Consider the following 26,431-nt stretch of genomic DNA (forward strand, 5'->3'; position numbering starts at 1 on the left):
GCTTCCCTGAGAACGCGGGTCCCCATGTCACCAGCGCCACCTGCGCTCCGGGCAGATCACAAAGCACAATCACAAAGCGCGGGACCTTTGGGCGGCGCTGGGCGTCCTGGCCCCGCAGCCACTGGGCAGGTTAGTCCCGCAGGACTCTGCTCTGTGGAGCTTTTGTCCTTGGGCCGGGGCCCTGCAATCCGCGCGCTACCAAGCTCGAGCCCCTCCAGGAGGGTCCCTCCTCCCGCCATTCTCCAGAAAGGAGGGGGTCGGGAAGGAAAGAACGGCGGGGCGGGGCCAGCCACCCACAGTCCGCAACCCAGGGACGTCACGGTCCCAGGTGCGAGTGCGAGTGCGAGGGGGCGGGAGTCCACCCTGCGCCTCCCTCCTCTGCGGAACTCCCCACCTGTGTAAGAGCGGCCCGGGCCGGCCCCGGGCTCCATTTTCTCGCAGCGGCCACACCTGGAGCCGCGCCTTAGGGTTGGGCTGGGCTGGGCCGCGCGGCAGCCACGGGGAAGACTGCCTCGGGGCGGGGAGGGAGAGGGTGGTTGGCCTGGCCGGGCCGGGGGGCCCGGGGCCAGGGAGGAGCCGAGTGCGCGCTCGGGGCAGGCGGCGGCGCGGAGCGGTGCAACGGCGGGAGGCGGAGGCGAGGGTGCGATGGCGCGGAGCCCGGGACGCGCGTACGCCCTGTTGCTTCTCCTGGTAAGTGCCGCGAACGGGGCAGGGGAGCCCCCGCCGGGGAGGGCGTCGGTGGGCAAGGTCTAGAGCTCGCGCCCAGACTTGCCCGCCGCCCTTGTGCGCGTTAGCCGCCCGGCCGCCCGCCAGCCCGGCGCTCCCTCCTGCTGCCCGAGGTGGGAAAGGGCCGGGCAGGCTGCGGCGAGTTCCGACCTGGGGCTTCGGAAAAACCTCTTGGCTGGAGCCAGGAGAGTAGGTTGCGACCTGTCGAAGTTGTGTTTTCCTTCCCGCGTCACCCAGGCCCCAGCGCCCTTTTCTGTGGTGTGCGGGTGTAGTGAGCCCTGGGGCGGGGAACACCATTGTTGGGAGTCGGGGGCTTTGTTTAGTCTCCGGGATGAGAAACCTGGGGGCAGTAGGGAACAACCTCGCGCCACTTCCACGTTCCTTGAATTTCCCTAGAATTCCCCAGCTCCTCTAGCCGCCGACACAAGCCGGTGCACTGGGGAAACCAGGAACATACTTGTATTCTTAGAGTGCAAAAAGTTGGCTAAAAGTAGTTTCTTTTTTTAAAAAGGTGTAATTTACAAAGCTTATAAGTGGATCACCCACATATAGTTTTAACTTAAAGTTCATGGAGTCGGTGTTTCACAAGTTTTCCAGTATTTAAGATAATAAACATATGTAATAGTTTGAAGACTTATTCGTTTAAAAGGTTACAGAAAATGGAAGTGTAGCGTCCCCTCCCCCACGCCCCACCCCTCAACCCCCGGAGACGACGTTCAGCCCCTGGATCTAGAGTTCTTATGCTCAAATTGGATTTTAAACTGTTGGTTTTTTGTTTGTTTAAGTGGTTGCGCGTATGTGTGTCGCTGATAGGGGTTTACTAAATGGGTTTTAATAAAGTGACAGTTATTCTGAAAATATAGGTGTGAGTTCACCTTCCAGAGAGTTCACAAATATGTGTTTACAGAGATTAGATGCAAAATCATACTCTGTTTTCTTATGTAATAATTAAAAACGCAAATACATTCACTGTATTCAAAGTTCTAACTTCCAAAACATGAGCCCTTCTATCCTAGAGTTTTGGTGTGATATGGAAGAAAATCGTGTGTGTGTGTGTGTGTGTGTGTGTGTGTGTGTGTCTCAAAACGGAAAAAGGCGTGACTAAATCCAGTCTAGAGATTTCCATGAACTTTCAGGTGGAAGAGCATGATAATTAGGACGTCCAGGCCTAGCACACAGTTCATTTTCGTGTTCTATTTATCCATTTCGTTTTGCCCAGGTAACTTTGAGGTAACTTTCAATGAAAGTTCATTTTGTTGACAAAACTTTTCTAAAACATGATTTGGGGCTTCGTTTTTAGCCTCCGGGATGGCAAAACAACTAATCCTCTCACCTTGATGTTTCCTTGGTTAAGAAGAATTTCCAAGCTAGTGTGACACCTTGCTCACTTTGAGAGTTACATATTCTTTCCATATATGAAAACAAAAGACCTTTAATCTTCAAATAATATAGCAATCAGGCCAATTTGTACACTCACAGAGTAGCAGGTAAACAAATTAGGCATATCTTTCACTTTAGCAATTTGATACTTTTACCTTATTGGGCAGTAATAAACATCTTTAGAAAGTGACTATAGCCAATGGAACAGGAGCAAAATTCTTGGACTGTTCTATGTATTTTCTATAAAACTTTCTGCAGTATAAATTTGAATATGTTTATTTTTGTCCAGAGAATAGTGGGCAATGCAGCATTTTACCCTCAGTGTGTTTGCAGTTGTAGTTTTTTGGTTAAAAAAAAAAAAAGGAAAGCAACTCATCTGACAGAAGTAGTTGCCAAGGAAACAGGTCCTTCACTGGAAGGAATATAAATTGTAGTCTGTTAGGTCAGAGTTCAGTTGCAGGTAACGGAATTTACTCTAGCTATTTAAAGTAAGAATAGGTTTATTTCGGGGCACTAAACTGACTACCTAAGTGTAGGAAGGATTGAGAAGACTCCCATTTGAGCTGTCAGTAATGACTTCAAAGCCACACAGCAGTGCCACACTGCTTAGGGAACTGCTGCCTCTCCTGTGACCAGGAACTGCCCTGCCACTCCCACAGTCTGGAAACTGCTGTGATCAGGGTGCTACTTTGGCTACCACCTGCAGACCCATGCATGCCACATCTGCTAGGATGCATAACAACATGGATGCTTGTACCTTGCCTCTTGGTGTTCACGAATCTAATAACTAGAGCCATAACAAGATGACTACAAAGAAACAGCTCCTTATATCCACATCTGCTTGCCAGGAAAAACAGCAGGCACAGAGCTCTGTTTCACTTCCTTCTTTCAAATCTCATGTAAATACTGATTGAACCCAAACCCCATTCAGAACGAAGCCTGCAGTGGAGTCTATGACACATGGCCTTTTGCTTTCCTCAGCAGTACAGGGAGACACACCAGAAGGTAGCTGTGTCACCCACATAGCTATCACACATTTAGGCCAGCTGTATCAAAATGGGAAAAAGAAATAATTTTCTGAGTAAAATTAGAGAATGTTTCCTTTTCAAGCGTTCTTTGTCTGCAATCCATCGACTCCCAAATGGTTCACAGATAGAATTCAAGGGGTTCCTAGAGATGGCAAGGAATTAATTACATATATATTTTAACTACCTTCTGACTGAAATGTAGTATTTCTTTAAATGATGAGTGTGGGGAAGACACTGCCATAGTAGTGTGAGCAGTAGCTGTGACTATCAAAATAGAATTTACAAATACCTTTATATCTTCTTATGGTGATCTCAAAATACCATTTATTCTCAACATCACTAATAGACTTTCTACTAGATCTTTTAGTTGATACGTTAATAACAAAATACATGATATTGCTGTATCACAAATTGGTATTTTTAAAATGCTGATAACTATTTCAATATAATTGGGTTCATTGATAATCCCCTGTATTTTATTTTATAAATTTGAAATTGTTAATCTGAGAAGGGGTTCAGAGGCCTCGCCAAATTGCCAAGGAGGGCTCGTGGGTGAGAGATTTCCTGATGGTTGCTTCAGGTTTGGGTTCGACGAATGAAGCTTGTGCTTCAAAGTCTAACTACATTTTAAGGATTCAATGGCAGCAGATCACACTGTGAGCAGCCATATTTAGTAGGGTGTTAGTTTGCTAGGACTGCTGTAACAAAGTGCTAAAAACTGGGTGGCTTAAAATAACAAAAATGTGTGATCTCACAGTTCCAGAGGCTAGAAATCCAAAATCAAGGTGTGGGCAGGGCCATGCTCCCTCTGAAACCAGTTTCCTTCCTTTCCTCTTCCAAGTGTGTGCTGGTTTGTTGGCAATCTTTGGCATTCCTCCTCTTGTAGGTGCATTCATTACTCCAATCCTCCATCTGCGCATGGCATTCTCTCTTTTGTCTCTTTATATCGTCTTGCCTCTGTGCATGTCTGTGTCCTTCTCCAAATTTCCCCATTTTATAAGAACATCGGTTGTACTGGATTATACCCCAAAATAATGACCTCAACTTGGTTAAATCTACAGAGACCCTATTTCCAAATAAGGTCACATTCTGAGGTACTGGTGGTTAGCACTTCAATATATTATCTTTTAGAGGTCATAATTTGATCCATAACAAGTGGATTCAACTATCTATAAATTATCAATAATATTAGAGTTATGCTTAGTGTTCTAATATACAACTGAATAGCACATATTAAAGAATACATTTAAGTATAAATTAGATGGTGAATATTGAAGCCATAAGAATAATCAATTATCATATCCAAGGATTTTAGAAACATGGATTTCTTGCTGGTTTTTGTTTCTAAAAGTTAGTAGGTAATGGGAAAATGGCAGCTCTTAACAAAAATTTTCTTTAATTTTAACTTAAGGCAAGTACTTTACAAAAAGACATGAGCATTCATTGGTCTACATTCTCTCTGATTATTAGAAATCCCCGATAAGCTAGATTAAAATTTCCAAGGCTAATATTCTGTGGTGTGTGGGTGTAGTGAGCCCTGGGGCAGGCTCACTACAATATAAATACGTATTTATAGAAACTTCCCAATTGATCTAATTGTCAGACAGTTGTAAGCATGAGAATTACTGGTCTATATTTTGCAAAATAGTTTATGACATAGAAAAATTTACATGGGAAAAATTACACATTGAATACGGATTGGTATTTTTGAAAACTGTCAAATTGTAATTAAAATTAGAAACTTTAGGCTGGGCACGGTGACTCATGCCTGTAATCCCAGCACTTTGGGAGGCCAAGGTGGGCGGATCACCTGAAGTCAGAGAGTTTGAGACCAGCCTGGCCAGCAGGGTGAAACCCCGCCTCGACTAAAAATACAAAAAATTAGCCAGGTGTGATGACGCATGCCTGTAGTCCCAGCTTCTCAGGAGGCTGAGGCACGAGAATCACTTCAACCTGGGAGGCGAAGGTTGCAGTGAGCCGAGATTGTGCCACTGCACTCCAGCCTGGGTGACAGGGGGACTCTGTCAAAAAAAAAGAAGGAAGGAAGGAGGGAAGAAAGGAAAGGAGGGAGGGAAGAAGGAAGAAAGGAAGGAAGAGGCCGGGCGCGGTGGCTCAAGCCTGTAATCCCAGCACTTTGGGAGGCCAAGACGGGTGGATCACGAGGTCAGGAGATCGAGACCATCCTGGCTAACACGGTGAAACCCCGTCTCTACTAAAAAAAAATACAAAAAACTAGCCGGGCGTGGTGGCGGCGCCTGTGGTCCCAGCTACTCGGGAGGCTGAGGCAGGAGAATGGCGGGAACCCGGGAGGCGGAGCTTGCAGTGAGCTGAGATCCGGCCACTGCACTCCAGCCTGGGCGACAGAGCCAGACTCCGTCTCAAAAAAAAAAAAAAAAAAAGGAAGGAAGAAATTTTAATTGAAAGCATAAAGGACTTTTAGATCTATTTGAGCAATTTTTAATCACAGTTTTTTTCCCCTTTCACTCTGCCACAGATTTCAGTAGCTTTGATAACAGCTTATAAACATATAGTCTGTATATGATGAAAAACTATCTTCTCAGTTTTGTTTTTTATTAAGTTTTTATCATATGCAAAGCTTGATGATTAGAGTGAAGCAGCTGGAACAACAGAATTCATACCATGGTCTATAGTGAGATGAGAAATGTCCATAAGAAAAGAAACCAAACACACATGACCCCTATTTAGTGAATCCCTGCTTGATGCTAGGCAACGTGCTAAACACTGGGGAACTATAAAAAAGCCAGACATGTTCTGCCCACATGGTGCTTACAGTCTAATGAATGGTGCAGCAAGTAAATGGTTAACTTCCAAATGGGTAACAATAGAGTAAGAAGAGTAATAATAGAGAAACATAATACCATGGAGCCTACAGAAGGAGCAACTGTCTCAGCACTGGGTATCCCAGCTAGTATCTGAGAATAATTACAAATTAATGAGATGATAAGAAGAGAAATAGATTCTAGGTAGAGAGAAGAGCATCTACAAAGGACTGAAAACAACAGGTTATGGTTCTGCAGAGGAACCTAAACGTTCATTGTTGCTTGAACATAGAAAGTGAGGCAGAAGAATGTATAGGAAGATAGGCCTTCAAGCCAACAGAAGCCCAAAAAAGCTAATTGCCAAGGAAGTGTTTTTAGGGAGGTATTCGCATCACTAAATAAATGAAAAGATGGGCTTTGGTTGAGATGGTCAGGAAAGGGTCAAGAAAGAAGAGATAGGATTTTATAGGATTTGAGTGATTAAGTATAATTTTGCCTGGTTAAAAAGAGAGGCAAGAGGCATTGAGGACTTGGTAAGCTGAGATCAAAGCCAGGCAGAAAAGCCCACAGACCATGGGGTACCTGGGAGGAGAAGCAGCCTGGCTGCCATAGGGAGATTGGTTTGGGAGCCAAAGGGGTGGGAAGGCATTTTGGTTGTCACAGTGCCTGAGGATGCCCCTGGTATTTAGTTCCCAAAGCCCAGGGACACTAAGTCTCCTACATTCTGTAGAACCTTCAAGAATTGGGCACATGTGAAGAATTTTTCTATCCAAAATGCTTATAGCACCCACATTGAGAAACAGTGATAGGCAAATAGTAAGAGGTTCTAAGTAGGGATTTATTTTACTTGTCTGGACCCTCTTTTTGAAAGGCAAATATCTCTTGGGTTGATTACACCTTGATACATTCGTCCACTCAACAAATATTGAGCACCTACTCTGTGCCAAGCCCTGTTCCAGGTCTCACCTCGAAATCACGCCTGACTGTGGATTATTTTCATCAGTCAAGAAGTTGCCAACTGGCTGACTGGGGAGTGTTTTGGATGGAGATGAGAGGAGATGAGACCGTTTAGATTTCCCTTGTTCTAAAACACCTCCATCTAACCACTCTTTCAAGCCCCCTACAATGCAAACAAAAACATTAAACTAAATGTTTGATACCCACTGCCTCATTTTAATGATCCAGTCTCCTTAGACCCCAAAAGTGCTAATTGAGAAACTGGGCAAGGGTACTAGCTCAGTCATCATCTCCTTTTAACACCATTAATCATATCATTTCTTGTTCAGATATCACCTTCCTCTGCTTCCTCAGTATTCTGGGGTTCCTTTCACTTACAGGAACCTGCAGTGCTTCTCACCCCTTTTTTTTCTGGCCAAGCACAATGGGGCAGGTGCAGGGGTACACAGTACATATATCACTAGGAGACATCAAGTAGGGGTAGGAGAGAATGGCAGTGACCAAGAGGATGCTGCCCTCAGGACAGTGTGTGTGTGGTTGTTGAGAACGTCCCCAGCGGCCAGGCAATCCATACCCGTCATTGAGCCACACTGCCCTGCTCTCTGTTACCTAGCATCTCTCTTCCCTACTCAAATACTTTCCCAAGGACCTGAGCTTAACATGTCTACAGTCTGTGCTCTGGGAATTGCATCTTTCTAGCTACTCAGACCGAAAACCTTGACACCCTCTGACTCCTTCCCTGTTATCCCCACACAGGGCATTGCCAAGGATTTTTGTCCTCATAAAGGCTCCTACTTCGACCCGTCTATCTCTTTGCCATTCCCCGATGCTGTTCCTCATTCCATCTCCCTAACTTAGTACTTTAATCTCTGAACTGTCTCCTGCCTTTTATCTTGCACTGTACTGCCAGAAAATCTTTCAGAATCACTAGCGACATAGTCTCCCTAATGAGAAGCTGCCAGTGACTCTCCACTCCTTATAAGATCAGTGAAGAACCTCAGCTCAACCCTTTGTCCTTCTTTTCTTTTTGTTTTTTTTTGTTTTGTTTTGTTTTTTTGAGATGGAATCTCGCTCTGTCGCCCAGGCTGGAGAGAAGTGGCACGATCTCGGTTCACTGCAAGCTCCGCCTCCTGGGTTCACGCCATTCTCCTGCCTCAGCCTCCCAAGTAACTGGGACTACAGGCACCCGCCACCACGCCCAGCTAGTTTTTTGTATTATTAGTAGAGACGGGGTTTCACCGTGTTAGCCAGGATGGTCTCAGTCTCCTGACCTCGTGATCTGCCCGCTTCGGCCTCCCAAAGTGCTGGGATTGCAGGCGTGAGTAACTGCGCCCAGCCTTTGTCCTTATTTTCTACTTGCCACCATTGTATAGTTCTAGGTGCCAAAACTACACTACTTCTTATTTTTTGTCCAAATATCTCCATGTTCTGGCACATGCAGTCTCTCATCTGTGCGTTTTCCTTCCTCCTATATGCACAGAAACAGATTATCTTCCATTTCCAAGGCCAAGACCATTGCTATCTCCTTGCTAAACCTCTCCTGAATTCCCCACAAGGAAGTAATCTTGCCTTTTCTGAGTTCCCCAGAACTATTTTTATAGCCGTCAGTTATACAATTAAGGTTTCTTACCTCACAGTAGTTTGATCCTCCTATTAAACTGTAAGCTTCTTCAGAGCAAGATATTTGTATCTTTTATCTATAAACTAGCTAAATGCCTTGGGCACAGATGTATTCTTTAAAAACCTGAGTTAAAGTATCTTTCTATGTTTAGAAAAGCTGGAATAATGATATGATTTTCATGTGTTTAAGAGAATTATTTAATGCCCAGGTGGGTTGAGTAGTAATTTTTTTTTTTTTTTTTAGGCAGAGTCTCTCTCTTTCACCAGGCTGGAGTGCAGTGGTGCAGTCTCGGCTCACTGCAACCTCCATCTCCCGGGTTCATGCGATCCTCCTGACTCAGCCTCCCAAGTAGCTGGTAGTAGCGTGGTGCATACCACCACGCCTATCTAATTTTCGTATTTTTAGTAGAGACAGAGTTTCACCATGTTGGCCAGAATGGTCTCCATTTTGTGACCTTGTGATCTGGCCTGCCTTGGCCTCCCAAAGTGCTGGGATTACAGGCATGAGCCACTGCACCCGGCCAAGTCGTAAATTTTTGTTTAACTCTTATGCATTTAGCAGTCACAAATTGGGCATCCGCTATATGACCAACAGTCTTCGAAGGGCATGTGAACTGCCCCCTGCAATCCTGGAGCTTACAGTGGAGAAAGGAGTGTAAGGACAAGAACTTGACATTTTTTTAATATCTGCTGTGTGCCAGTCACTGGATTTAGTGAAAGTTAATAATGGGTGAAATTGAATCAAACCCAGGTTCACCTGGCACCAAATGCCTGTCAATCCAGAGACATCATCGAGAATTCCCCTTACAGCAGTTTGCTACAGTGAGTCATCAATAAGATCTGAACTTCTGGAACTAGATAATTTATTTCACTGCAAATTAGAATCATTCTAGAGAGGAAAAAGAGAAGAAATGTAAATTAAGATTTACCTCATTTCAGAGAGAGAATCCTGCAAAACTGTACATACAACTTTCTAAAGCCCTTGATTTTCACTCTCTTCAATTTTGCTGATCCACTTATTTGAGACTAATGAAATGCTTGCTTCCCACTTTGGACCTTGGAGTCTCCTGTGGGTTAATTTCTGGTAGTTCCTGCAGTTTGCCTTACTGACAGGCCAGTGCCATCTAATGGTTAAAAAGGACAGTCTGAAGCTCTTGGTTTTCTTAAACTTCTCAGTGAAAAGAAATCATTGTCTTCATTTTACTTTTTAGTGTAGTGTCAGGAATATACTGCAGCAAAAAAGTGGAAACAGCCTATACTTTTTGTTTATCAAATTTTGTGAAGTCTGTTGTACAGATTTATTTATATTTTGCCTAATTCCAAAAGCATGTGTGGCCATTACAGAAAACACCTACCAATAAAACGGTATTTTTTTTTTACATTTCTAGTCATTTAATAAATGCTATTTTGAATTGAAATTGTATTTTAGTTAGGTTTGCTTGTTTGAGCAACCCAACAATGACTTCAATGAAAAGAAAAAGTATTGTTTTTCTTTTTTTTTTTTTAATTATACTTTAAGTTCTGGGGTACATGTGCAGAACGTGCAGGTTTGTTACATAGGTTTACACATGCCATGGTGGTTTGCTGCACCCATCAACCCATCATCTGTATTAGGTATTTCTCCTAATACTATCTCTCCCCTCCCCCCTAGCCCCAACAGGCCCCAGTGTGTAATGTTCCCCTCCCTGTGTCCATGTGTTCTCATTGTTCAGCTCCCACTTATGAGAGAGAACATGCGGTGTTTGGTTTTCTGTTCTTGTGATAGTTTGCTGAGAATGATGGTTTCTAGCTTCATCCATGTCCCTGCAAAGGACATGAGCTCATCCTTTTTTATGGCTGCATAGTATTCCATGGTGTATATGTGCCACATTTTCTTTATCCAGTCTATCACTGATGGGCATTTGGATTGGTTCCAAGTTTTTGCTATTGTGAATAGTGCCACAGTAAACATACATGTGCATGTGTCTTTATAGTAGAATAATTTATAATCTTTTGGGTATATACCCAGTAATGGGATGGCTGAGTCAAGTGGTATTTCTGGTTCTAGATCCTTGATGAATCACCACACTGTCTTCCACAGTGGCTGAACTAATTTACACTCCCACCAACAGTGTAAAAATATTCCTATTTCTCAACATCCTCTCCAGCATCTGTTGTTTCCTAACTTTTTAATGATCGCCATTCTAACTGGCATGAAATGGTATCTCATTGTGGTTTTGATTTGCATTTCTCTAATGACCAGTGATGGTGAGCTTTGTTTCATGTTTGTTGTCTGCATAAATGTCTTCTTTTGAGAAGTGTCTGTTCATATCCTTCGCCCACTTTTTGATAGGGTTGAGTGTTATTTTCTGGTAAATTTGTTTAAGTTCCTTGTAGATTCTGGATATTAGCCCTTTGTCAGATGGATAGATTGCAAAAATTTTCTCCCATTCTGTAGGTTGCCTGTTCATGCTAATGATAGTTTCTTTTGCTGCCGAGAAGCTCTTTAGTTTAGTTAGATCCTGTTTGTCAATTTTGGCTTTTGTTGCCATTGCTTTTGGTGTTTTAGTCGTGAAGTCCTTGCCCATGCCTATGTCCTGAATGGTATTGCCTAGGTGTTCTTCTAGGGTTTTTATGGTCTTAGGTCTTACATTTAAGTCTTTAATCCATCTTGAGTTAATTTTTGTACGAGGTATAAGGAAGGGGTCCCGTTTCAGTTTTCTGCATGTGGCTAGCCAGTTTTCCCAACACCATAAAATGGTAAAGTATTTTTTAAGTGACAAATGCTTAGGACCAGTAAAAGTTGAACTAGAAGAAGAGGTATAAACCAGGGAAAACACTACCTAAAGTAATTCAATTGTAGTTGATGAATACTTGTAAAATGAAAAATCTTTTTGTGATGAGAATTCACAGTTACTGAACTGCCCGATTTATTTTATTTTATTTTATTTATTCTTGAGACAGAGTTTCACTCTGTCACCCTGGCTGGAGTGCAGTGGCACCATCTCGGCTCACTGCAACTTCTCCTCCTGGGTTCAAGTGATTCTTGTGCCTCAGCCTCCCGAGTAGCTGAGATTACAGGCATGCACCACCACACGTGGCTAATTTTTGTATTTTCAGTAGAGACAGGGTTTCACTGTGTTGGCCAGGTTGGTCTTGAACTCCTGATCACAGGTGATCCACCCACCTCTGCCTTCCAAAGTGCTGGGATTACAGGTGTGAACTTACAGGTGCAAGCTTACAGGCGTGAGCCACTGAGCCCAGCCTGAATTGCCTGATTTAGAAGACATCTTTCCACACGTCTCTCCGTAACTAGGGGCTCATTATCCAGTTTATGAATTATCCAGGCTCTCCTCTTCCCTTTCCTATGCTGCCATGTGATTTTACACAGTGGTTTCCGAAAGTGTGGTCCCACCTTTGGGACCAAGCAGCATCAGCATCCCCAGGAAACTTGTTAGATACAAATTCTTGGACCCCATCCAGACCTACTGAGTCAGACACTCTAAGGCGGGGCTCAGTAATCTGTGTTTTATCAAGGTGATTCTAATGCTACTCAAGCTTGAAAACCACTGTTAACATCCCAATTAGAAAATAAAAATAAATGGAGTAGAAAAGAAGATTAAATAATAAAAAGCCCTATGCCAAGGGAAAAAATAGGAACTGTCCATGAGTATACCAAATGTTACCTGAAATAAGAATTCACAGCATGCATGAACAAGTCAAGGGTAGCAAAGCATTGCTAAATGCATGTTTTAAAATTCTATGAGTTAATAAAAAGTTTTCAAAGAAACTGTCTTCCTCTTTGTAACTAACTTCAATATGACTCACCTAAAATTATATTTGTTACATTCAGATTAGCCCAAACATCCCAAGAACAGGTGAAAGATGTTGATAAGTCATATACTTTATTACTGTCAGATTTAAAATATTTATTATCTAACGTTCAAATTCAGAGTTCAAAAATTGAAAGTTCAAAATATTGCTCTTGTTTTTTTAAAATTAGCAATTGTGAAAAATATAATTACGTATTTAAATCAGCTGTTGAGTGAGACTGCTATAGGAATATAGAAATGTCTAGATCATCTGTAAGTTGGACTTTTAAGTTGGAATTTTCTAAATAAGTTGTGCTGGTTAGCCTTAAAATAAATTTTATAAAAACTGCCTTTTCTTCCTCCCATCCCCAAAATAAGATTAAGAAGAAAAAAGTGCAGTAGGTGAATTCTAACATAAACCTGACCCACGTCAGATTTATCAGAGCAGATCACCAAAATCATTGGTCCACCGTGACTGCACTGGGTCACTGGAACTCTTGTGAATGTGTACATTTCTATGACTATAGACTACAGAGCCTTCTTTGTGGCTACAGAGACTACTGCAGACCAGACCACCAGCTCTGCCAATACAAATAGAAAAATCAGGATGTGTGACCGGAAGAAATAAACAAGTGGCATCCACTCCCTTTATTTTATCTCGTTTTATTTCTTTCAGATTATTTCAGCCAAAGTTGAAAACTCTTTAAGAATGAATTGGGGATAAACCAGGGATCTTCTGGGCAGTTTTTGATTTGACCTCCTGTACAATAAAAGGGAGAAACAAAAGAGTTATAAAACATTCTGCCTGGTTGGAAGGTTGAGTAACATAAGGAAAGAAAATAACACAGATGTTAGATGATGGGCCTGAGATGGGCATGAATTTAAAGAACCACTGGCAAGTGCCACGTCCTCTGTGTTTAAGTTCTAAAGAGAGTCCGTTGAGCACACTGCTTACCTTCTAGTAATTTCTCACTGAATGGACATTAGAAGCCATTATAGGGACTCAAAGTTGAAATAATGTTTTAAACTAATTTGTATTTCTCTACATCCATTTTTAATAAGATATCTCTTAGTCTGAGTTATTAAAGTTTAAGGGATTACCTCACCGTAAAACCACCGAACACTTCAAGATTCTCTACTTTAAAGGAAAGGCTTCTGATAGAGAATCTGTCAGCCAGGAGGAGCTGCCATCCAGTGACTCATGAGTCCTCCTGGATTCTTCGTGTTTAAACTCATCAAGGTGACTTCAGAACAGAAAGTCTTTTCTAAAAGTGCTGACCTTGAAAACAATGACTACATTGATTGATGCTGTTTGGTATTCCCTCATGCCTCTGCAAAAAAAAAATATATATATATATATTTTGCCAGATACCAGGAAGTCCAGTTTTTATAAGATGTGCAGGATCCAATGGTAGGAAATTTTTTTACGTGTTTTTCAAAGCAGCAAAGCTAGTTAAAATAAAGTAACTTTTTTAGAGTTAGCAAATTAGAAAAGCTTTTGCAGAATTTTTTGGTTCATCTGAAAACACTGCTTTGGATACAGGAACTAGCAGCTTACTTTTCCTCATTAGTCTTAAAGGCATGTTGCAGGTGATATTTTTCTGTCACCAAGTTCCTGGTGAGAAAAAAAGTCACACATTTAGTGTTTGGAGGAAACCATATCGGCCATCTTGTCCAGCCATCCTTCCGATGCTTGAAACCCCTATACAGCATCCCCACAGGAAGTGACTCAAACTTACAGAGTGGACAGGTTTTTTTTAAAGTGCCAGGGAGTGGGAATGGAAGACTAAGGCAGAAAGTTTCTGCTTATTCCATTCATGTTATTTGCAGTATACTACCCACTGGAGATGTACAGAATCTCCACAGTCCTCTGCAGCTTGTATGACTGTACTGACCCTAGGTACTACAGTAGCTTCCAATCAGAGAAACACAGCCATGGTTTCTTAACCTCAGCACTTTGCCAGTTGGAGCCAGATAACAGTTGTAAGGGCTATCGTGTGCATTGTAGGATGTTTGACAGCATCTCTGGTTTCTACCCACTAGATGCCACTGGCATTTATCTGCCCGACCTCAAGCCCAAACCTGGTTTGACAACCAGAAATGTGTCCAGAATTACCAAATATCCCCAGTGGCAGGAGGAGCGGGGCAGGGCAAAACTGTCCCTAGTGGAGAACGATTGGTCTAAATTAAGAATGTGTTCTGTGAGATACAGGATCTAAAGGAACCAGATCCAAATTATTTAGAAAGCAGTGGCTGAGATCTTAACTGTTTGCTTAGTCAAATAAACAAACAGTTCCACAATTGACAAAATGTTAGTGCAGTTCTTTTTTCTTTTTTGTACAATGAATGAAGCAAATATTTCAGTCCATCACACCTTATTAAAAACATGCTACTGCAATAGGTGCTATAAAAAATGCAGATAGCAGAACCCTGTTACCTAGATTCCAAGACAACCTTGACTTGAGGATGCACATCAATTTTTTATGTTTTAGTGTAACATCCATACAGAAAAGTGCGCATATCACGAGTGCACTGAATCTTCACAAACTGAAAACACCATGTCACCAGTTACCAGATGAAGAAACAGATTGCCAGCATCCCAGAAGGCCCCTTGTGCTCCCTTCAGTCCCTATGAGCCCCCTGATAGCCACTGTCCAGATTCACAGCAGATTAGCCTTGCCTGTGTTACACTGACTCCCTAGATGCTCAGCAATTTAATACCAGCCTTTTGAGAGAAGAAAAGAAACATTACATTAAAGATGTACAAGACCTCTAATATGCATCCCAGTTCCGTAACTAAAACCGACTGATGACTCCCAAATGTTTATCTCCAGGCATAACTTCTTTTCTGAGCTACTAACTCCTATATCCAAAAGGCCATTCACATAGAACACATAAAAACAGCTCTTACCTCCCATTTCACCCCTCCCTCAACACCACCCCCCCCCCCCGCCCCACCTTCAGCTTACTCCATCCCTCTCCCCATTCTGTCTCATCTCTGGAAATGGTGCCTTCACTCACCCAGGTGTTCGGGGTCAAAATTCTAAGGGTCATCTTGACTATTCGCCCTCATTCACTCCATTCACAGGTCTCTGTTGCCTCTGCCTTCAAAATAAACACTAGAGGTATCTACTTTCTTTCATCTTTACTGCAACCCCCAGGGTTTAAGCTAGTGTTATCTATTGCACCGCTCCTGCAATGATGCAGTGACTACAGTCTGGTCTCCATATGTTTGTTTTTGTCCCTTTATGGTCTGTTCTCTGTACAGTAGCAGCAGTGAGCTTTTTCAAACATAAACTGATTTGTATCGTTTCCAAACATAAAAGCTTCCAGTGGCTTCCTCTCACACTCAGGATAAAACCCGAAGTCCTCTCCCTGACTGGGTACTGGCCTATTATCCCTGTGACATCATCATCAGTGATTCATCACCGCATGGCCTGGGCGTTCCTTTTGCCGGGCTCTGCCTGACTGGCTTCCTCATACCATTCAGGTCTCTGTGCAGATGCAGCCCCTTCTGAGAGTTTTTCCACACATTCAAATCATTCTCTACTCTCCTGGCCCTGTTTTAATTTTTTTGTAGCTCCTACCGAAACCTGGTCTGTCTTTGTCTGTCTCCCCAGTATGTAAGCATCCAACAGGGTAAGAATATTGTGTTACTTACTGTTTTAATTTAATTTAATTTAATAATTGTCTTAATACTTAATTTAGGAGAGCTAAATAATTAAACATGAGGCCAAAGTACATAAGAAAGCGGCAGTCTTTTATTGCAAGTATGCACACACTCTCAGGTGAGGTTCTGCAGTCCTCAGGTATGGGGCCAGGGAAGTCGCGCTGGTGCTCTCGGGTGAGGTTCTCCGGTCCACAAGTAGGAGGGGCCGAAGAAGTCACGCTGGCTCCTGCCGGCAGCGGACTTTTATGCATTGGTACTGGAAGGGGGAGGGCAGTGGGCGGGATAAGGGCGTGATAGGGGCATCTCCATAGGTGTGGCTGGGTAAGTTTCGATCTCTTCGGACTGACGTCACCTGGCACATGCTTGGTTGATCTGCATCTTCCCAGGCGCCGGCTGCATTTTCCCGCGTGCGGGAAAGTTGGTGAGGAAGAACCCGGAAGCAACATGGATTGTGCCTTCTTCTTCACCTTCCTCCATCTTGTCCTTTCTCCCTCACCCAAACAGTCCAACCTCTTATTGGTTATAAGAATTTGGGGCACCATTGTCCGTCTGGCTGCTTTCTGCTGTTAAGGGGCGTAGTTAGGGTCTGAGGTTGGCAGTTGGATGTAGGGATGCAGGAGCATTTGGTTGAAGGTGACTCAGGTGATTTCTTGGACCTTGGCTTGGAGAAATTTTATTAAAATGGGAGCAAAACATAAGGCAAGGCAGAGGATTAGTATGGGAATTAGGAAATCACAAAGGGCACCCTGCCAAGCTAGGTCTTCTATGAGAGTAAAAAGTTGGGAAACCTACTGGTTGGAATGGGTTGGGAAGGAGGATGTCTATGGGGTTTATGAGGGAAAAGTCAGTTAATAGTGAGGAAGCGGGAAAATTTGAGGAGGGTGTTGATCCTTGAGTAGAACCTGGTCACCTGGAGAAAGGGAAGGGGAATAGATGTTTTGAGTTAGGTTAAGATGTCTCATCCCAAGAGGGGGGTGGGACAAGAGGGCATGATGAGGAAAGAGCGGGCAAAGCATGCATAGTCCAGGCAGTAATTTAACACTGGGGTCTGGCGAGGGTTAGACGGTTTACTGTCTACCCCAACTACTGAGATAGTGGATGGCTGGCTAGGACCTCCATAGGTTGACAAAACAGAATAGGTAGCTTCCGTATTGATGAGAAAAGAAATTGGCTTACCCGCTACCTGTAGAGTTACCCTAGGCTCAGCGAGGGTGACCGGGGTCTCCGAGTGTGGGCACTGTCAGTCGTCGTCCAGGTGTACGAGCTGGAAGGAGCCTTCCGGCCTTTGAGGAGAGGCACCACGTTGAGGCGCAATGCCTGCCCTGCTGGCGGGGCAATCAGACTTCCAATGTTTCTCCTGTTGGCAGGTTGGGCACGGCGTGGTAGGTGGGCGAGGATTTGGACACCTTTTTGCCCAATGCCCAGTTGTGAACTGTCTTAATTTAATTTAGTTTAATAATTGTCTTAATTTAATACTTAATTTAGGAGAGCTAAATAATTAAACATGAGGCCAAAGTACATAAGAAAGTGGCAGTCTTTTATTGCAAGTATGCACACACTCTCGGGCGAGGTTCTCCGGTCCTCAGGTATGGGGCCAGGGAAGTCACGCCGGCACTCTCGGGTGAGGTTCTCCGGTCCACAAGTAGGAGGGGCCGAAGAAGTCACGCTGGCTCCTGCCGGCAGTGGACTTTTATGCATTGGTACTGGAAGGGGGAGGGCAGTGGGCGGGATAAGGGCGTGATCAGGGCGTCTCCGTAGGCATGGCTGGGTAAGTTTCTATCTCTTCGGATTGACGTCACCTGGCGCATGCTTGGTTGATCTGCATCTTCCTGGGCGTGGGAAAGTTGGTGAGGAAGAACCCGGAAGCAACATGGATTGTGCCTTCTTCTTCACCTTCCTCCATCTTGTCCTTTCTCCCTCACCCAAACACTTACCATATCCTACAAGCTCAGGAAATTGAAGTTATGAATTAATTCAAACTTGCAGAAATTTTAAGATGAGGACCATGCAAGACTTACAATTGAGGAAATGTCTCATAAATTCTATTTATTGAATGCCAGTCACTGCAATAGTTACATTTCATGTATTTCTTTAATTTGCACATCAGCCCTGCAAAACGGATGTGTCCTAGTTAGGTGGCTATCAGATGCAAGTAACAAAACCCAACTAAAACTAGGTTAAAGAAAAGAATATTGAATATCTCATAAGAAAGGGTCTGGAGAGAGAGTTGGTCCAGATTTGAATGATTCTGTAACTTAAAGCCTTTATGGTTTCAGTTTGGCTTCTCTAGCATTTCGTTAGCTCTCCCCTCATGGTCACAGCATGGCTGTAGCTATTCCAAAAGTCACTTCCTCACTCAGCAGTCTCCAGAGGCACTTAAACAGGGAGGTTATGCATGCGCTTCTCTTATAATCAGTGAGGAGAATCTTTTGTAGGGTCTCCTGATACCTCATTAGCCAAAATTCTCTTATACATTTATGCCTAAACCAGCCACTATCAAAGTAAACAGGCATACATACCCTGTTTTGTCATACCAGTCATTCAGCTCCATGAGCTAGGCAGGGTCTACCTGAGAGTACAAAATAGAGTCTTATGAACACTGAAGATGAGAGAGAATGCCAATAAGCTAGACAATTAAAAATGTCTGCCACATATGTATTACTCTGCTGTTACAGATAAGGAAATTCAGACTAAAGCACCTTATCTGGCAGAATCTCTTCCCCGCTTCCCTCTGCCCTAAGGATGGGTTAGACTTAATGACTCACTCCCGAAGAATGGAATAAGGACAGGGAAAAATAGTAACTTTACAGCAGAGAAACTGCAATCAGTACCTTAGCCCGTGGTGTCATGTGGATATTACATACCAGCTAGTATGGTGTGATGAAAAGGGCACTTAAGCTCTGTGATGTTCTTTCCAAAAACACCTAATACTGGTCTGATCATGAGAAAAACAACGGGTAAACCCAAATTGGAGGACATTATGCAGGATACTCAGCCAGTATTCCTCAAAACCATCAAGGTCATGAGAAACAAAGACTGGGAAACTGTCAAAAACCCAGAGGATATAAAGGAGATGTGATTACCAAATGCAGTGTGGAATGGTAGATTGGATCCTGGAACAGCAAAATAACATTAGTGGGGGAAATGGTAAAATCCGAATAAAGTATGGAATTTAGATAACAGTGCATTAACTAAATGCACCAATGTTAATCTCTTAATTTTGACAAATATACAGTAGCTATTTAAGATGTTAACATACGAGGAAAGTGGAGAAAGGAACTGCTGTTACTATCTTTGCAACATTTGTGTAAATCTAAAATTATTCATAAGTAAAAACATATTTTAAAAGAAATGTGTACTAGGTAATTGTTGAAACTGGATGTTAGCTATGTGGGTGTTCATTGTACTGTTCGCTCCGCTTTTATACATGTTTGCAATTTAAAATGATTTTAATGTTAAAAATACATACATAATGAAATATATTTTATGAATTTCTGCCTTCGAGATACCAGCAGTCAAGAGTCACAATAATTCTTGTGCTGACTACTGAAACAATAATGAATAAGGCACACTTCATTGACTGTTGTTTGTACGTAAACAAACAAATGATATTTCATGTCACATTCTATAATCTTGCTCCTCAAAATTTGGTCCAAGAACCCACAACATTGCTATCATCTGAGATCTTGTTAGAAATGTAAAGTGTAAGGCTGACCTCTAGACCTACTGAATTGGAATCTTCATTTTAACAAGGTCCCCAGTGAACATAATACACATTAAAGTTTAAGAAGCACTGTTGGTAACCATGCGATTTTCTGCATTTCTGAGCAAATCACATCTAGAAAGTAAATTCCAATAAAAATCAGTGAATAGGCTCATATGATGAATTTACCTTTGACTAGAGGACTATAAATTACTTCCATTTTCTTATACCCTAGTAAAACAGATGACACTTGGTCAGAATAATAATATTTAGTTAAAATAACATGTAAATTATACCCTCTTGCTAGGGCCAGTAAGATTGTAGGGAAGAATAAAAGTAGCAAATATTCAGTGCAGCCAACTCCTTAATATGGCCTGTATCAAAGAGAAGAGTCTGATGGTTAGAAAGATGGGCAAGAAATATATTAAATTTTCATTTGCTTGTTTGTTTGAGACCGAGTATCACTCTGTCTCCCAGGTTGGAGTGTAGTGGCGCGATATCGGCTCACTGTAAGCTCCACCTCCCAGGTTCACGCCCTTCTCCTGCCTCAGCCTCCCAAGTAGCTGGGACTACAGGCGCCCACCACCATGGCCAGCTAATATTTTTTTTTTTGTATTTTTAGTAGAGACGGGGTTTCACCGCGTTAGCCAGGATGGTCTCGATCTCCTGACCCCATGATCCGCCTGCCTCGGCCTCCCTAAGTGCCGGGATTACAGGCGTGAGCCACTGTACCCGGCCGACATATACTAAATTTGAAGACTGTTCCCTGATGATGTGGACACTGGGACCTCTCTGATCCAGGCACTGATCTTTCCCTTTGAAAATTCCCACCCAGGGAACATGCAGAGAGAAGTGTTCTATCTCAGCATTGCTTTCCCTTGCTTTTCATACCATGCCACCTTTGAAAATACATACATTTGGGGAGTACCACCTTGGTTAGAGACATCTCTGGCCACTGCTAGCTGGGCAAATTAATAGTAGAGAGAATGAAGAAGAGATCATAGATCTGATCATAAAATAGAGAATTAGCCATGATTGTTCATCTGCCCCAGAGAAGCCCACACTAGAAGCTGAACATCTCCTCTCCCTGAGTTTCTTTTTGGAATGGAGAGCCAAGAACATGAACTGACAATGGAAAGGAAAGAAAGAGGCTGAAGGATTCACATGTGGAATGGACCCTACGGGAAGCTTTCAAATGAATGCAAAGGATGTGAAAGAGACTGAAATTTTAGGGAATGCCTTGTTCCCCATGATGTACCAAGTAGGGCTTCATGGATCCATGTGACCATGCAGATGGGAAAAGGCAAACAACTGAGACAATCTACACCAAAGACAGAGTCCAGTGAATTAATGCATAAATGGAAGGTGGAGTAGTGGGGGCAATACATATAGACAATAATTTCAGTTTGGAATTATAAGTAAGAGAGGGATATAGAGCAATAGATTGTTAACAGAAACAAGAGAGGGATCTCGTTTTCTTTTTTAAGAGAAGGAAAACCGAAATATATTTGGTTTGTCAATCAGAAGGAAATAAATGTGTTGATTAGCCAGTGGAGAAGGATGATAAAAGGTTAGTGGAAGGATTAAGGTTCTTGAAGATAAATGTGAGAGAACAAATAGAGTTGCAAATAAAGCACACAAATGATGGTTTGCCTTGGAAAGGAGTCAGGACACCTCTTCCCTGGGGAATGAAAGGAAGGAGAGGATGACTGAAGATAGTGTCAGTCAAATAATATGTGGGGTCATCTCATAAGAGTGAATAGGTATGGAGGTGTGACTAGCGTCATTTCCTAAAGTTTGGAATGCCTATTTTAGAAATGCAATAAGGGTAAAGCAATGACAAGGTGACGATACAATTTATAGTGTGAGCATACTTTTGAGGATGAAAGGGTTGCTAACAGATGGAATGCCTCACAGCAGGTGTCAACCTAGACTCTTTGGGCAAATGCAGACATATGGTCACTCTAGAAAGGAACCGTCACCCCACTGAAAGAACAGCTATTTGAGAGCATGAATGTGTAAGAGATTTATTCAGCCACTGTGGCCCCTCTAGCAATATTGCCAGTGTGTGGTCAGTACTAAATAGGTTTCTAGATTTGAGAGGAAAAGTGAGGCAGGAATAGCAAGAGTCATGAAAATGAATGCTCCCTGGTGATCACTGACAACATCTTCAGAGTGGCAGGCAGCAGTCTGCTAGCACTGGTCTGGTAGAACTGTGTGCAGTGATGGAAATGTTTTCTGTCCACCCTGTCCAGATGGGTAGCCCTTAGCACATGTGGCTGTTGAGCAACTGGATTATTCATTTCAAATAATTTCAGTTAAAATCCAAATAGCCACATGTAGCTACCATATTAGAAAGTGCTGGTTCAGATTGAGCCAAGAGAAGAATGAAGCCAGCAGGGAGATTAATGAACTGTGAGGAAATCCTGCCATTTGCGGCACAACAACGTGGCTGGAACTGGAGGTCATTATGTTAACTGAATAAGCCAGGCACAGAAAGACAAATACGTGTTCTCACTCATATGTGGGAGCTAAAAGTTTTGATCTCATGGGCATAGAGAATAGAATGATAGAATCCAGAAACTGGGAAAGGTAATTGATTAATGGGTACAAATAGATGGTTTGATAGAAGAAAGAAGACCACTAATTAGAAGTAAGAACACTAGTTTGATAGATTAGCAGGGTGACTGTAGTTTACAGTAACCTATTATACATTTCAAAGCAGCTAGAAGAGAATTATTCGAATGTTTCTAGCATAATGAAAAGACAAGTATTTAAGGTAATTGACATCCCAAGTACACTATCTTTACAAATTATATGAATGTATTAAATTATCACATATATTCCAAAACTATGCACATCTTTAATGCATCAGTTTTTAAAATTTTTTTTTAGAGTGCAAAATATTCAGAAAGCAAGATGGGAGTTTTTTGGGCAAATTTAAGAGTAAACATAACTGTATTTAGAACAGTACTATGTCATGATGAAGTCCCCGGTGTGACAGTGCCTATGAAGAACCAAAGAAAAGAGTTGGTGGGACTGAGGATACTGAGGAACCGAAAAGTCAGAACATGGGCTGTCCATGTGTGTGGTGTGTGTGTGTGTGTGTGTAATGCACACACATCCATAGGGATGGTGGGAGTTAGCTGGGTGTGGGGTACATAACATACTGGTGGCCCTGAGGAAAGGTAAGCAGGTCCTGGAGAACACAAGATAAAAACCATAGGGTGGGGAGAAAAGGATGGGAGAATGACTAAGATGTCACAAGGCAGATTATTTTGTTTGTTTTTTAAGATACTGTTTTCTGGAGGAGTCAGTATGGATCCAGGAGGATATAGATTTCTCCTCTGGCACTGGCCATTAGGGAAGGCAAAGGGAAAAATTAAATTTGTTTCCTCTTGACAAGGGATAGTAGTAGTGGTTAAACTTTTTTTATGTCTATAATATTTAATGTGGTACGTTATTCATGAACAATGTTTTCACACTGAATTGAGCAGTAAGTTGGCTAAATATCTAATAATTTTATTTTACAGATCTGCTTTAATGTTGGAAGTGGACTTCACTTACAGGTGAGGAAATAAAGGATTTATTTCTGCCTTTTGACTCAGGAGGCTTAATTCCATGGCAAACAGGTTGTCTGGGCTTTACGAGATTAAAGACACACATTGTATTAGACCCAGCGATTCCCATTCAAACAAGTGTAGAGGAGCTTATCCAGGGGTGTTCAGTGCAGCAGTTTTTAACAATGTAAGTATCCACCAATAGGTGAATGTTAAAACCATTTATGGTACATAGCAGAATGTCCATGACGAGGTGCTGAATGAAAATCGGGGTAAAATGAGATATATAGTATAAATCCATTTTTATAGCAAAAAGACCTTTATACATCTGTGTATATATGTGCAACTGTATAGTTATGAAAAATCATAAAAGATATTAAGCTGTTAACAATGAATACTTCGTGAAGTATAAGTGAAAAAGTAATTTCAGTTTTTTTGACATAGAAAATTTTGTGCAAGTAAAAAAAAAATCAAGGACCTAGTGATAACCCGTGTAAATATTTCGAAGTAAAATACCTACTACATAGAGCAACAAAATGAGTAAAATGATAAAGCAAACCTAGTATAAGGATTATTTCTGATCTTAAGATCCCAGGTCAGCTGTATTGAAATTTGCCTTGGATAAAATATATATGCACCTATAAAACCCAACTGGAAATGTATAGAATGGTTTTCTCCCTAAGGTTCTGAAAATGAAATGGGAAATTTCATTCTTTACCCAATCCTGAAAACAATAAATTCATTAACTGACAGTTTCCCTAGTTTTAGTCAAATTTATATCAATAGATTACTAAGATTTAGTCTTAAAAAACATTTAGTAATTTATTTTTAAATCACAAGCCACCACAGAAAAATGAAACTTCATTTTCAGTTAATAAGAAAAAACGTTTTTGACATGATCTGTTATTTTTTACTTTGCCAATTTGTAAGGCTACTAAATGATTCTTTACTCTCACTCTGGGAAATCATTTCTTACAGTTAAAAACAAAATTCTACTGGCTGGGCACAGTGGCTCGCACTTGTAATCCCAGCACTTTGGGAGACGGAGGCAGGTGGATTGCTTAAGACTTGAGTCTAGGAGTTTAAGACCAGCCTAGGCAACGTGGTGAAACCCCGTCTCTACTAAAAATACAAAAATTAGACAGATGTGGTGGTGCATGCCTGTAATCTCAGCTTCTTGGGAGGCTGAGGCAGGAAGATGGCTTGAGCCGGGGAAGTCAAGGCTACAGTGAGCCAAGATCATGCCACTGCACTCCAGCCTGGGTGACAAAGTGAGACCCTGTCTCAAAAGAAAAAATAAACCAGAAAAAAACCCTACCACTTTACCAGCTTGGAGATAATCTCTTTAGGCCCTATGCAGTTTGCTGGAATATATATATTCCCTTTTAGACAATGAAGCCTCATAGGAAATACAAAGCATACCTTAAAATTTGCACTATTTAACAGTTTAATATGTTATAGGACACCATACTAACGTTCTATATTTATGACACATAATAAATTTTCACAATATTCTATTGTTGTAGGTCTCAAGCACAAGAAATGAAAATAAGCTGCTTCCTAAACATCCTCATTTAGTGCGGCAAAAGCGCGCCTGGATCACCGCCCCCGTGGCTCTTCGGGAGGGAGAGGATCTGTCCAAAAAGAATCCAATTGCCAAGGTATCTCCTAAAGAGGAACATGAAATATATGCATATGACTAAAATGTGGTATGAGAGGACTTTTATGTCTACTTTAAGATTTAAGGAAAATTTAGAATGTGCTTACAGAATTTTTAAATATTCAAGAGATATCTGAAAATTAGCAGAGCTTACTTTTTAGCATAAAGTATCAACTTTAAGATTCTCTTTCCTATTCCGGAAGATGCAGCATCATTGGCAAAAATATAGATAACTCTAAGCTTTGATTTAACTAAGAGTAAAGGGATTTGGCACTGGTAACACAGAGTGTTCAGTGCTCAAAAGAAGATGTCATAAAATGTCATTTTCAAGATGACCTGGTGTCTATTACTAGGTAAGGTGACCATCTTCATTTGCCTGAGACAGTCATGGTTCATGCCTGTGGTCCTGGCTTAATAATTAATATCTGTGTTTTCACTCTCAAGGGGTCGAGTTTTTTTGATAAATTATGTGATAGTGTTGCTACTCTATATTTCAAAGTTGGCATGCACAAACATAAACCCTTCATTTTTCTCCCCCCAAAGCTTTTCTTCGTAAGTTCTACCCATTTTGGTAATTGACGCTATAATTCTCTCCCGTTTTTCAAGCCAAAAATGTACCACACACTATCAGTTCTATTCCAAAAATATATTCCAAATCTGCTGCTTCTCTTCAACTCCACTGTCATTCCCCTAGTCCAAGTCTTGTCATCTCTGGCCTGTATTACCAAAGAACTTCAGAAGGAAATTGTCCATACAAATATATACCTATAAATTACAGAGAATCTCTTCTCAGGCTTTTGGCTAAGATCAAATCTAGTAAATTACAGAGAGTTCAACCTGAAACATTCCTGTTATTTTTATGTCAGATACATTCTGATCTTACAGAAGAAAGAGGACTCAAAGTTACTTACAAATACACTGGAAAAGGGATTACAGAGCCACCTTTTGGTATATTTGTCTTTAATAAAGACACTGGAGAACTGAATATTACCAGCATTCTTGATCGAGAAGAAACACCATTTTTTCTGGTAAGAAGAATAATTTTACATTTATTAGTTTGTAGTTTTCCTTTCATAATAAGTATCATTTGTTTTTTTTTTTCATAGTATGGTAATTTAGTTTTCTTAGCTTAAATCTAATCTTATTTATTATTTATGTCATGATTTCAGCTAACAGGTTACGCTTTGGATGAAAGAGGAAACAATGTAGAGAAACCCTTAGAGCTACGCATTAAGGTTCTCGATATCAATGACAATGAACCAGTGTTCACACAGGATGTCTTTGTTGGGTCTGTTGAAGAGTTGAGTGCAGCACGTAAGAGTCTTTTTTTTTTTTAAATACTAAGATTATTTTATCCCCACTGTAAATAAACACTAAATTTCATATCTTAGCTAAAGTTGAGTATTACCTACAGAACAAATAAGAAACCTTTCACTCTAGGTTCAGAATTGCTTTCCTTATAGGTTTAAAGGACTTTACATGCCATTGCTTTTACCCTCAGAACAGATAGGGTAGATTAATGTGACAGATAAGGTCTCTGTAGCAACTACTCAACT

General features: G+C 41.7%; 1 protein-coding gene across 2 annotated transcripts in view; it reads left to right on the plus strand.

Moving 5' to 3' along the window:
• Positions 1–9: 9 nt before the first annotated feature.
• Positions 10–26,431, plus strand: part of DSG2 (desmoglein 2) — a 53,614-nt gene continuing 27,192 nt past the window's right edge. The window contains exons 1-5 of one of the 2 annotated variants that reach the window (XM_009192567.4): positions 10–129; positions 23,189–23,224; positions 24,742–24,876; positions 25,742–25,903; positions 26,045–26,189. In XM_009192567.4, the coding sequence (XP_009190831.1) occupies positions 25–129; positions 23,189–23,224; positions 24,742–24,876; positions 25,742–25,903; positions 26,045–26,189 (583 nt within the window). In that variant the 5' untranslated portion in view covers positions 10–24. Of the gene's footprint in view, positions 130–391; positions 691–23,188; positions 23,225–24,741; positions 24,877–25,741; positions 25,904–26,044; positions 26,190–26,431 lie in introns of those variants that run through there. The other variant, XM_003914271.5, reaches the window with a different exon arrangement.

The sequence above is a fragment of the Papio anubis genome, chromosome 19, assembly GCF_008728515.1.
Source record: "Papio anubis isolate 15944 chromosome 19, Panubis1.0, whole genome shotgun sequence".
Classification (NCBI taxonomy): domain Eukaryota; kingdom Metazoa; phylum Chordata; class Mammalia; order Primates; family Cercopithecidae; genus Papio; species Papio anubis.